General features: G+C 37.9%; 1 protein-coding gene across 3 annotated transcripts in view; it reads right to left on the reverse strand.

Annotated features, from left to right (window-relative positions):
* The window catches only part of pitpnm3 (PITPNM family member 3), a 156,512-nt gene that overhangs the window by 93,831 nt on the left and 48,646 nt on the right, over window positions 1-14,035 (reverse strand). For 2 of the 3 annotated variants that reach the window (XM_032545116.1, XM_032545114.1), the window contains exon 3: window positions 3,753-3,863. In XM_032545116.1, coding sequence (XP_032401007.1) covers window positions 3,753-3,863 — 111 coding nt within the window. The remainder of the gene's footprint in view (window positions 1-3,752; window positions 3,864-14,035) is intronic. The other variant, XM_032545115.1, reaches the window with a different exon arrangement.

Here is a 14,035-nt window from a genome sequence, read left to right on the forward strand (position 1 = left end):
TTTAAAGCCGTAGAGCTTTTCATCTCTGGTTCATTTGACTACACGCCTCCCAGCACTAATTTCATTTAACATAACTCTGCGGTATTCCATCTTTGATAGAAAAAAAAAATTATGTGGTTCTGGTGGTTAGATATGCTCTCCAGAGAGCTTCAGAAATGTGATCAAATAACTATTTCCCATGGAGAAACAGTTTGGAAAATCATTTGATTTGTTGCAATCACTCACAGAGAACAGAATGGGAAAGTGGGCAATCTCCAAAGCTTCCTGTAGGAGAACTGCAGTAAGAAATGTAATCTTATCTTCACAACTATTAATAAGTTATCTATATACCAACATGTAAGACATCAAAGCATCTTTTTGAAAGATAATGAGGATAGTGATTGAAAATATCTGTCCAAATCGTTACAGAAATAGTTCACATACTTAACCTCTTTCCATGGCGTCTTTGTCTCAAGACCTAAAACCTACAGGACACATTTGGAGCGACGTACTGAGAAGAGATGAGTCTGATCTGTGTGTGTGAGGAATGCTGAAAGATTCCTCTCTGTATGCTCCGACCTTATTAAATGGGATAGGAGAATAATAACTAGTGTTGTTATATTTGCCAAAGGGGTTGTATTAGCAGTAATTTGAAATGTGGGATTTTTCTTTCCCCCACTCAAATGTACTCCAATTAAAGGTTGCACTTTTATATTTTCACCATTGTGGGAATATGCTACTGCAATTAAAAATCAGGTTATTCCAGAGCTTTTTATAGCTCATTTGGGTATTAATTAGATTTTTCATTCATGCCACGTTAACAGAAGTGTTTGAAAGATGTCCAACTCTAGGACAGATATATATCAGTCAGACATTTGTTGGCTTCACCAGAAACCTTTGCAGGATCCAGTAAGCGATGTTCTCTTTTTTCTTCTTTTTTTAAATCAAGGTTTCATTCAAATTAATAACAGAGGAGGAAGAAAAATTTAAACTACCCCACTTGTGGAGCACGACTTTTATTTTAACTAGAGCTTTAGATGCGTGTAAGGAAACATTGCTTCGTGCCTTTCCTCAATGCATCAAAAGGCATAATTAAGAAGCACTGAACACATATCAGCATGAGAATATTATCTCCACCTACATTCTGCTGTAAGGGCATTTTATTTATTTATGTTCATCCACGGACCAATAACAAAATGCCCCACCGTATGCGAGCAATGGTAATGCGGCGCTTCTCGCCTTAATGACCGCTTTGCTCCAACGTAGGCGGATGTTGTTTGTCAAACAAATTGTGATGCGGAAGCCCGAATGGAGCGACCTTTCCAAAAAATTAACATAAACCACAGAGAGCTGAGCGCAACGTGAAAGTTTCAGTAATAACACACACACACACCCAGGAGAAATAACTGCCCGCCTCTGCCGACCGGCGCGGCTTTTGCTCCTCTTCCCCCCTCGCCGGCTTTTGTTTTTCTGCCCACACATTTAAAGCATGGATGGTTGTGATAGTCATGGTGTTCTGTGCATGTACAAACAGACCTCTGTCAACAGATTCTGAAAGTGAGTCAGCTGTGCTGCGTGATCATCTCCACTGGAGAAATCAGCAGTGATTACCAGAAAGCCTCTGGCTTCAACTCGGAGAGCCTGCATAGTTTTCTAACCAGATTTTACTTAAAAGGCACTACTTTCTTCACAAAAGAAGAGTTTGTGAACCAAAAAGGCTTTCCAGAGATAAACCTTCTTAGGGACAACTGTAAATGACCTCAATAGTTAATATTTTGGTACCGAACAGAGATAAGATTTGTGATTTCAGCCTCTGTGGCAGAGCTTTTCTCCCTCTGTTTGAGACGAGAGGAGCTGCAGCTGATGGATCCGATAAACACAACCTGCCTGACACGAAACGACTCGCATGTAAGAAGCCAAACATTCAATGTTTTTCCAAAGGATAAAGAATGAACATTGTGGAGTAAAAAATATGGACAAAATGTGCTTTATTTATTTAATAAAGAATGCCTTGCTTATTCTGTTTGCCTCCAATCAGTCACCAGTTTGTTACGACATAAACTGCTGAAATTTGTTTTAAAAAAACTTTGTCATAATGGACTGAAGGATAAATATATACAGTAGAAACATAGAATGCTGAAATGGTTAAAGAAAAGGAGCATAAATAAATAAATACTGAACATAGCTGCTAATTTGCAACGGAAAAATGTGTGAGAACCTTTGCTGCTAGGAAAATATTTCTCTATTGGAAACTTTCTGCCCTAAAATTATGAAATTATTGGTATCTTTGATTCACATCAAGGAGAAACAAAAACCTGAGAGAAAACAGTTCACATCACCAGGAGACTGTAGCTGGTGTTTGTGAGTCTCAAGTTCATCCAGTAAGAAGATACTTTACCACTGCAGTGTTTTTATGTGTCATTTATGAGTACAACATTAATGTCTGCAGATTTCTCTAAACCATCTTCCTGCAAGCTTAGCGATAATAATTAGCTTCTGACATATTTTAGCATTAGCTTGAAGTAAATTTTTGTGGACAGAAAACATGTTGCCGGGAAATTAACGGAAGCTCTAACTGCAGATGGTCTTTTGGTGTGTTCACACTGAACGCGTTTTGAGCATCGAGGGCCGTTGCGATGCGTTTCGAGCGTCTAGCGTGGTGCGTTTAGAGCATTTGACGTGTCAAGCCTGCCCAAGGTCTGACGCTCAAAATGCTTTTGGTGTGAACACGCGTCGAACTTGAAGCTTCAGACAAGTTTTTGACGTCCGCAACGCGTTTGGTGTGAACGCACCATTATGGGATTTAAGGGACCTTGGTGTGAACAAAAACAGTGTTTTGACATCTACCTTACTGTAGTGCAAAGCGTCACAAGTTAACCACAGACTGATTATGTGTACAGAGACTTACAAATCCATATAAATCTTAATTTTGTGAACTCTAGCTTCAATGCCTTTTTCTTGGCTGGACTGATATTCCACACCATGCTAGATTAGTAACAAGGAATGGGCCATCTCCAATTATGAGGTCTACTGTTATTTCAGGTTCAAAACCATTAAAATGTTCAAACCTATAACCAGGGGGGGTTTTTTATACCAATTTTATATCCCCATAAAAAGTTAACAAAAGCAGATGCCCAAACCTCACATCATCATATTTTGGCACCATTCTGTTGCTGTATATTGGCTGCATCTTTCTCACCTTTTTTTCTTCATGCTTTCTTTATATATTTAAATATGTATATATATATATATATATATATATATATATATATATATATAAAAAACTCTCTTTTTTGGTCATTGAAATAGAAATGCACATTGTGAGCTACAATCCTGAACACATCTGAAAATTAAAGTTCTCCACCCCTAATCCGTGTTGCATTTTTTGTTATGTCTCCAAGTCTTCTTAAAAAAACTAAACAAAAAAAACCCACACATAATCTTTGACGTTGTCAGCAAAACTATTATAAGTCTGGTTACAGTTTCAATTCAGAAAATATTCCTTTGCATCTATTACAGCATCACAGAATGAAGTCATCGTATCTTTTACTCTTTCTGGCCTCTAATGGGCAAAAATGACTTAATGTAGCTCTAAATAGAAGCTACACTCCATTTACAATCTCGCCACTATTGTCATTATTCAGCAAATAACTCTCCCTATCATTCCAGGCAATTTAAACCTTCCCTCCGGACGCGAGCAAGACAAATGCACACCTCATTGTGTTTATGAGTCTACGTGAGTCTGATTATAGCGTGTGTGTGTGTGTGTGTACCATGAGACTGGTCCTCCATATGTCCCAGAGTTTCGATCTGCTCCACCAGGTCGTTTGAGTTCCACTGACTCATGCCCAGCAGAATGGCGCTCTTCCCCTCCATAACATCTGCTGGGACACACACAAACACACAGAGTACACACTTAAAAAATGAGACAAAACTGCAGGTTCTCTATCTGTTGGGTGTGGTTTCGTTTAAATTTGGCCAGACCGAGGAGGAGCACTCTTTGCCTGTGCCAAGTGCGCACACAGACCAATATGTAGCGAGTAAACAACAAAAACAAAATGCCACATGAGAGATGACAATGACAGGTCAAATAACAAGGCGTGGCAGCCATGCAGTGTATTACATATGGCTTGTGACGGCAGGAAACAACTCAGACGGCAATTGTACTGCCAATGCAACACTGGCACTTGGCAGGGATGATGCTTATGCAGACTGAGGATCTCTTTACTGCAGAACATTACATATATTTTTGTCTGTTTCTAGTATCTCATCAAACAAAATAAATAAATCACACAGTAATATTTTGAGTTGTGAGTCTGTTACATTTTTCTAGTATTTTGAAAAGTAAGCAAAAGCTAGAAAATAAAGGTGGATTGATTCAACCCAATATCAGTATCAGACTTAGTTTCCAAGTTTTAGGTTGCAGTTAAAAGATGTTGCATGCTTAGATAAAATATGAGCAGTAATTAGAGTAATCTGTGTGTGGATGTGTGTGAGAATGGGCGAATGTCTAAATATGGTGTGAAACACTTTGGGATCCTCTGGACTAGCTAAACGCTATACCAGTAGAGACCATTTACCATTTTACCACTTAATCTTATGAATTACATATAAACAGACATTTTATGTATAAAAGAGCGGCTTGTTATAAAAGCAGCGTGTAGAGCACAATCTGCCTTCTACAGTCTGCTACTCAGCTTTGCCCCCGTTAGAGATATTTAGGTGCTGAGTGGAAGGACATATCACACCTTAACATAATTTGGATGGTTACCATTGGGAACTTAATGGGTGATTTTTTTGGAACTTAGAGGAATCTAGGCACTTTAGTAGTAGTTTTGGATATTAATGTAAAAGTTTATTTAAAAAAAAGAAAAAAAAGAGTACCATGTAAGTTCCAAAAAATGAACCTCTAAGTTTCATGAAAGCTCCTTGAAGACCTACATGTACTTTAACATACTGAATTCAATAAGAAAAAAATATGTTGATATCAAAATTAGCTAAAATTCTGACATTAGCTAAAGTGCTATTAATTGCATCATTAGTAGTTGACTAACATTAACTCAATCCATTGAGCATGTTACGCTTAGCTTTTGTATAAAAATTAGCTAACATGCTAGTATTTCCTAAAATGCTGAAAAGGTACCACTAGCATGCTGCCCTACACCAACATGCTCTATTCAGTATGCAAAAACACATATACAAACTAAAATTACCCTAAACGTTCATGTGAAGGTCTCCCACTTGTATGTGGGCTATCACTAGCATGTTGACTAATGTTAACTTATTCCCGTGAATGTGTTCACTTCAGCGTTTATGTCAAAATTAAGTAAGAAGTTAAATTTAGCTAAAATGCTATCAGTAGCATGTGGGCTACAAATACAATGTTGACTAGCATTAACTCAACTCCATTCAGTGTGTTAAGTTTAGCTTAATCAAAATGAGCTAAAATGCTTTTTAGCCTTTGTTTAATTTAATTTTTTTTTTTTTTTTTTTTTGAGAAGGTAACCACAAAATCTAAAGGGATGTGATGGACCGAGTTAAAAACAGGAAGAGTCACAGGATATATTAGAAATATATATATATGTATATTTTTTTATTTTAAATCTGCAGACATTAAAGTTGTACTCATAAATGACGCATAAAAACACTGCAGTGGTAAAGTATTTTCTAACTGGATGAACTCCTACATTGTGGAGCTTTAATGGTACTTCCTGGTTACTTCCCAAAACTTAACAGGTAATTTCCTGAAACTCCCTTGTGGTGGCCAAATCCTCCGCCACACTCCTAAAGCTCCAGAATGTAGGACAGCTAAAGTAAGTTATACTGTCATATTTTTTAAAATAGAATGTTATCAAAAAGTTTTGATTAAATAACTAAATGCATAAATTAAGCATATCATTTGCATTAATTTCTCAGACTGATGATATCAAGCCTTTCTTTTTGTTAATTATGATGATTTTCCCACTTACAGCCATAAAAACACTTTCAAGATTAGCTTATGATGAAATTAAACCATTAAACTGTTTACTTAATCAGGATTTACTTCGAGTAAATCATGCTAAATATCTTCTTGAAGATTATTATTTTTAATCTGACAAACAAACCTCATAAAGCATTTTCTAATTTACTGAATATGACCTTAAATAGTTCCTGGGAAATTTTCTGGCTGGATGTAGCAAATTCTAGAAACATTTAACATGTTCCACTCAAAAAGCAGCAACTTCTGTAAAATTATAATCTTTTAAATTCAATGCAACACCCTCCACATGTTCTTTTTAGGTCTAGCAGCTCTATAACTGGCAATGATGTAAATAAAATGATAACAAGATAGTTCTGACACGTATTATGTCACTATCACTCTCATAAATATAAATATGACTCAAGACATGCAAAAGGGTATTGAGAAAAAGCCCCTAACACCTTTAGGGCTCTCTATAAACCAAATGTTTACACCTCACACAAACAATGTGAACAAAACCAACATGGCAAAGCTGCTCACTGATAAATCCTCTAACCTGTTCAAATAATAATAATAAAAAAACACCAGAGGTTTGCAAATGTAGGCATGGGTATAATCACATTAAAGCCAGAATAAAGTCAAATGATACTATACATATAAACATTTGTATTACAAATGCTATACATCACAAGTTAAGTAATAAAAAGGTTTTAATAAATGTGGACATGAGTAAATAACATGGACTACAAATCAGATCAAGCTTTAAAAAAAAGAAAGAAAAGAATTGGGAACAGCACTGAATACAAATGACTCCGTTGGCTTTCACACTCCACTGTCAGTGTAACAGCAATCCTGTTTACCCCTTCACCTCCAAAGAAGACATGAACCCAACTTCCTCCTTTGCAAAATGCAAACAAAAATGGAGCAGCATCAGATTTTAGGGGTTGTAGAATTTCTTTTTTTGCTATTGGTAAAAGACCGCGACTCGTTTCTCCCACTAGCGTTTGACTCTTGCATTTGTTTTGGTTGTATTTACCCAGAATGCCCCACAGTACAGTCCGCTTCCTGCTTTTGGAATGGACTCTGATTCACATACGCATTAAAACTGCGCCAGAATTCACCTCAACCAACCCGAGACCTGGGTTTTTAGGTGGACCAGAATTTGAGTACGCATTCAGTCTATGGGAACTAAAGTGGGACAATATTACATTTAGATTGAGTCAATTAGGTCAAGGACAACCCATCATTCGGGATACTTAACAGCTGTGTCTTATGTTTCACCTGTTGACTGTCAAATCCTTCCTAGTTTGGCTATGTCCCCATTATTAACCCTGTAAATTAAACTTGTGTAAGGAAAATATCCATCCATCCATTTTCTAACACCCTTGTCCCTAGTGGGGTCAGCAGGGGTGCTGGTGTCCATCTCCAGCAAAGGTTTCGGGCGAGAGGCGGGGTCACCATGGACAAGTCGCCAGTCTGTTGCATGAGGGAAACATATGAACTGTAAATTCCTTTCAGTGACTTCTTTATAAGAGTAATTCTTCAAATTTGAACAGTAAGAGCGAATATGTATCTGGTTCTGTTTTCTTCTTTATCCCCTGACACGGTGCCTGGCAGAGGTGTAGAGATCTCAAAGAACTTGTAAAAATTCCTGACAAGCCGATGAAACGGCTGTGAGCTGCAGACTCTCATAACTTTGCTCTCTTTGAAAGAATATTCTTTGAAATAAGCAAACTAATAAAGCCTCAATGGACAAAAACAGCAATTCAACAAGGTCCCCGCTCTGTTGTTCATTTTTACTTCATTCTACTTTGAGTTTTTTTGTAGAGCAGGTCAGCGTATCAGAGTCTTTATGCCAGCATAACCAGCCCAGTGCCGTTCATGTTTTAAATTAAACAAGATTAAAAGTGACTTGTTTCCTTCACTGCATTGATGTAAGGATTCCCCCACCGGTGACCTCCGCTGACACACCGGAAGATAAATATTAACGTGTAAAGTTGATTGTGGAGGATAACAGAAGAGATGAACTAATGCTGTAAGCAATTTATATCGGCAATGAAAAGAAATACATTTTAAATATACATGTTTCAATATAGAGAATAGTAAATAGAATGCACATGGATTTTTTTGCTCCTAAGAGGCTTGGTTGCAGAGGTTCTGTAAAATGTTTAACCTACATTAAAATTCACAAGCAGCCAATATCTTCACATTGGCAAGATATTGCCTTACCTATGAATTTGCTTAGAAAAGAATTGGGCACATATATGAAAAAATAAGAGTATGGAAAGCCATTTGTGTCTAGACTTTATTCTCTGTTCTACTGTCTGTTATAAAATGATTTCCTTTTTTTTTTCAAAGTTGCTTCAAGCATGACGTTTTACAATAATTTTATATAAGGTATCAACATAATTGTTATAATGACAGCCATGTTTTTTTTCCATCTACTACATTTTTTCTGTGTGACTGGAAAAGCACAGATGAATTTATGGATTCATGGAAAGATGTTGCAGCACCTACAGTATATAACCTGCAGAAGTTAATTTAATTCAAATTAATTTATTTATATAGCACCAATTCACGACAAATATTGTCTCCATGTACTTTACAAACACATCATTTCAATTCAATCATGCATACATGCTGACTGATCCCAGTTATTCTTCTTAAAGAAACAGAGGCCAATTTCAAGGCGTCAGAATATGAAGAATTGCTTAAACACGACTTATGTTTCACACATACAGCATTTTTATGCAAACTGAAGGTAATATAGATACTTGATTTTGCTATATGTCACTATGTGCGCAGAAAATACATAATACTGGCCCTTTAAGGGTCAACTGACCATTCCCAAATGAATGGGAAATGCTCTGAGTTCAACTAAGTCTTCTAATTATTAGCTAAATTAACCAGAAATAATTTCCATCAATGTAGAACTTATAGAGCGTCTGCATAGGGTGTGATTGAGTGATAATTTCCGCAACATTTGAGCATTGTACTGGGTGATATTGTGGAAATGTCTTGTGATTTTTTAAACTGTAAAATCAATATTAAGAGTTTCATCAGGATTTTCCATCTTCTTTTGATAATATTCATCCATCCATCCAGAAAGATCCACCATAAACTTACTTTTGAAATTAAAACAAATGCCTGAAGGTTTTTTTCAGGTAAAAGCAAAAATCAATTTGGTTAAAATGGTGATTAGATTTATATATGCATTCATTTTGATGTACCTAAGCCTGCGAGCCTCACGCATGATGTTTTAATATCCGCCTTGTAACAGTCGGGTTATCTGACTCATCATGCTTGACATTTTAAAGATAATCCCAGAGAAACCTCGTTTCGGTGCGTCACAGGAACTTCAGCCGGCTGAATGGACGGAAAACGTATCGCTCACATTGTGGAAATTTGTCAGCTGCTACAAATCTCTGAGATGATGAGATAAAAAGAAATTTGCTAATATTGTACCAGAGCGACGGGAGGTCAGTCACCGCCCTTTTCTCATCATTTGACAATCACAGCTTCTATTCTTCTTACTAAGTCGAGACACTAACTCAGTGCTAACTGACAGGCTGAGCGATGCTGTTCACTCGCTGTCCTCCTTTGGGGATTTCAGTGGCAAGCAGATCTCACTCTGTTCTTCACTGTTGTTGTTTATATCAGATTGTCCCTACTTCTCATGATTCCAGCTGCAGGGTATGGAGAAGTCGGTTTCCCTCTCCTGTTTGAGGATTTTTATTGCGCTCGCACAAATCTCTGAGTAATATTACCTTTAGTAATATTAGTAAGTCTCCACTTATTAGATAAACTGGCATCACATTTTCTTCCTAGATGATTCAGAATCGACTCCGTGACTCGCATTACTTCAGCGCTTCTTTTGCATTCCGATCCTGGCCTTCCTGCAGCGCTTTGTTTGGATCAAATATGTTCTTCTGTTTGGTCCTTCGTGTGCTTGTCTGTGTTTACTCGAATCCGAAAGTGTGTGCGGCTTCGAAAATTTACATTCAGGTCGGTATCGGGAGCGTCGTATTGGGAAGGAGGAGGGGCACGTCAGAACGGATAGCGTGAGACGACCTGTGACCCGTGAGCGGCCCCGGTGTGATCCAGACGGACAGGCTGTCAGGGTCTCTCTGAGCTGCCAGTGGGAACCGTGTGAGACGGGAAAGATGTCTGGCAGGTAGACGGGTGTCTCCCTGTGTGACTCATTGTGACTTAAACCGCCCTCCATGCCAATAGCGACAAGAAGAGAACAGCTTCCATGCGGACCGCGCAATCTGCTGATTTCAGTCATCTGTTTTGGCACGTTTGTTCTCTTCATTTACTCTGACAGTTCAACAACCCCACTGGACAATGTCTCACTGCTGTAGTGCAACTGTCTTAAGGTCTAGTTAATATTATTTGTTTTATGTGAATTACTAAAGTATCTAAAACTGTGAAGTTAAAGGAAAATGATAGTTAAGCATGTTTTTGCTTAACTACTTGTAAGCAGCCCTGTTAAGTCAATGCACTGCAATTACAGCTGTACGGTTTTTTTTAAAGGGGTGATATTCTTTATTTTCCAGGCACATAGAGTCATTTTATATCACAAGTAACTTTGTTGTCACCAGTTGTTATACAAATGCTGCGTATATCAAACATAACTTAAAATAAATTTGACTTTGTAATTTGACGCCTTGAAATCAGGCCTCTGTCTCTTTAAGAAGCTCCTGCTCTTTCCGACACCTTTAGCGCATCATCGCTTGGCGTCAGCTCAGGAGACTTGCAGTTCCTTGAGGTGTTTGCTAATTGCTGCTAACGCTAGTCTGGGAGAGCTCGATGGGGAAACGTTGGGGGAGGGTCGCTCTTTGTGGAGCTTTGTGTAAATAGGCAGAGCTTTGTAAAAGCAAGCGTTTAGGCACCCCGAAATGGTTACCATGGGAGATTAAAAGATTTCTCAAACATTCATGAAAGAATAAAATAAACACTAAGCACATTTTTGATGAGGGAATACTGTACAAATAATAAAAAATTATCAAAAATGTAAAAAAAAACCAAATATAAAAACCTCATGTTTGTTTACTATAAAAAGGTTTATTGTAGCAGGGATCATTTAGTCCTGAGATTTACCTGTAACTTCATCATCCAGTGATTTCTTAAATATATCGTTTCCTTTATCAGCGTTTAAAATCGCTGCACTGTGTATGCTGTCGCTTAATACCAATTTGACTAAAAGCATTCAGGATAAACATCAAAAACCCATTAACAGCGTAAAACAAGCAGAGTAAATACAAATCCATTACAGAGTAACAGGCCCTCTTTGTTCCCCTTAACTTTACAACAAATATTTAAACTTTTCAAACAGATGATGGTAACCTTTCATTGTTAAATACGTAAAGCTAAATTTTGCACTGCAGGAAGCTTTAACAGCTCAAGTGATTTTTAGTGCGTTTCAGTCCCTTCTGGGAAAAAGACGCGTTGCAGCAGAGCTGTGGTTTCTACGGCTAGAAGGAATCGCCGAGTCAACGCTCCCTGGGGAGAAAACAGGGTCTTTATCGCGTTGATGGCGGTGATAACCTTGAAAGGTGACTGTGCGGTTGCAAAATGCACGGCCATTAAGTGACCGTGGTCATTCAGGAAAGAGGACGGGAGCGAAGCCGGGATGTGCCCCGCAGCACAGACCGGGCAGCCTGAAGCTAACTCCCTGTTGTCCTCTCCCATTGTGGGCCTCCAATAATGCCTTTTCAGTAAGGAAAATGTTCAGCTGCCACTGAGATAACAGGAAATCTATTTATTATTTTTTACAACAAGACACCCATTACTCTGCTGCAGAATCTGCAGAACATGGAGGGGGAAACGAGTATGATCAAACCATGTGAGATTTTCTTTTTATTCTCTCTAGAAAGTTAAATCTTCATTTGAAAAAGAATTTCTTATTCTTTCCCGACTAAATTTACATCACTCCTCTTCACAGATTTCCTTCATTTTATTCTTAAACCGTGTGTTTCTTTAACGTTGTTGCAGCCATTCAAACCATTTGCCACAGTTTACTCATGCAAGCCGATTGTCAGTGTGGGGACTAGTGTCTTGCCTGGAGACATTTGGACATGTGGATGGGGGGAAAACTGGAACTGATTTGCATCTTTCCTCTCAGCCAGAGCTCTTCTGGAACAGCCTCACTTATTCTCCATGACTGTAGAACGTGTTTTGGAACACGCTAGTCATAATCTGCGCAGTGGGGGTCTTTTTAAAATAAAATCAAATATATTTTCAATGGGGTACGCTTCTCTAATGAGTGTGGTTGGCACTTTACTTCAACCAGTTTTTCAGATTTTTTGCTTTAGCATCGTGACCCACCTGCGTCTGGCAAAGAGCATGAGGTTCTGCTGTGTATTAAAGTCAAGAGCATGACCTGGATGCACAATGCTAGGTCCACTCACACACATTTAAACCTACATGCTCTTAGAAAAACAGACGAGGACCATAAATAAAGAGAAGGAGCTGGAATAGAAAATTCAGCGTTTTTATTTTGTGATCACATCAAAAGCAAATGTAGTTACTTAAGGTGTCGTTTGTAAATCAGATTGATTAAAAATGTAATCAAGCTGAAAATGTAACAAATGTTTTAATTTTGGTCTCCCGTGTTGTGAAAACACACCAACCCTACTCCCATCCTTACCACTAAACTCAAGCCTGTCAGTCCTTCATTAATCTAAAGTCATCTGGAGAAGCTTTTAACATTTTCCAGACTGACAGCGGTATTAGTATTTCCATTTTTTGATCATTAGCACGAGCAGAAATATAGGGAGAGATCCACTGTGCCAAGTTTAAGCAACTGTTGCATTTGTTGCATTTTTATACATGTAGACAGAAGAATAACATAATGACAGAGAGTGGAGTCAACAAAACCTACAAACTTCTGTTGTTTTCATAACCTGTCCTTCCTTATTTATGGGGATCAATTAATCACAGTGCTAGAGGGTGATTAATCTGATTAGACTTTTTTTTTTTTTTTTTTTATATATTTATTTATGATTTTCAAGAATAAACAGGCAAATTAGAGGACAAAACAACAAGGATAAAAAATAAAAAAAAACTAACCAGAATCATCAAAACAAAAATCCACAGAACAGAACAATCAGAACACTGTCAGCTAACAAAGGGTCTGATAAGAGGATAAAATGCACATCAGACTGTAGAGTGTTATCGAGCATGAGACAGAGTCCAAGCGAGTAAGAGACATTTCTGAGGACATTGAAACAAACAGCCCACCATGGAATATGGAATAACAAGAAAAGATGAACACAAGTTATAATCACAATAAACATGACGAAACGGTAAATGAGTAAAATAAATTATTAGAAAATACAGGACCAGATGTAAACGACAGTTATTTTAGCCTATTATTTTGTATGTATCTATTGAAAGGACCCCACACATCCAGGAACTTCTGATGATTGTCAGACAAAGAGTATCGAATCTCCTCAAGATAGATACAGGACACCATATCATTAAGCCATTTCTTAAAACAAGGCGGGGTAGAGGATTTCCATTCCCGTAGAATAACCCGCTTTGCTACCACTAAACCAAACATTAGAGACTGTTGTAGGGACATGGGAAGAGCAAGAGAGGATTTAGAGCAACCCAAAATGATCAAATGCCTATCCGGACATAGAGGCTTGCCATAAGCATTGCTATAAAATTCAAAAATCTTGCACCAGAAGTCCATTAGTTTAGGACAGGAGCAAAACATGTGACCCAGAGTCCCATCATCTAATTTACATTTGTCGCATTTTGGTGAGACGCAGGGGAATAGCCTATTGAGTTTAGTTTTAGAAAAGTGCAGCCGATGGATAACTTTGAATTGAATAAGTTGCAGTCTAGAGTTAATGGAGCAGGTCTTGATTCTTGAAAGAGACAAATCCCATTGCTCATCCGAAATCTCACCAAGTAGATCAGAAGCCCAGGCCTCTTTTATATGCCTAGTAGATGGGGATGAACTGAAAAGATTAACAAACTGAGAAATTAGGTTTTTAGAGGTAGAGGGCTTTCTTATAAGCTCGTAGAAACTATGCTGTGCCGGTAAGGTTTCATAGTGGGGGAGGTGCTGTTTTACAAAGTTCC

This window comes from Xiphophorus hellerii, chromosome 18, assembly GCF_003331165.1.
Source record: "Xiphophorus hellerii strain 12219 chromosome 18, Xiphophorus_hellerii-4.1, whole genome shotgun sequence".
NCBI lineage: Eukaryota > Metazoa > Chordata > Actinopteri > Cyprinodontiformes > Poeciliidae > Xiphophorus > Xiphophorus hellerii.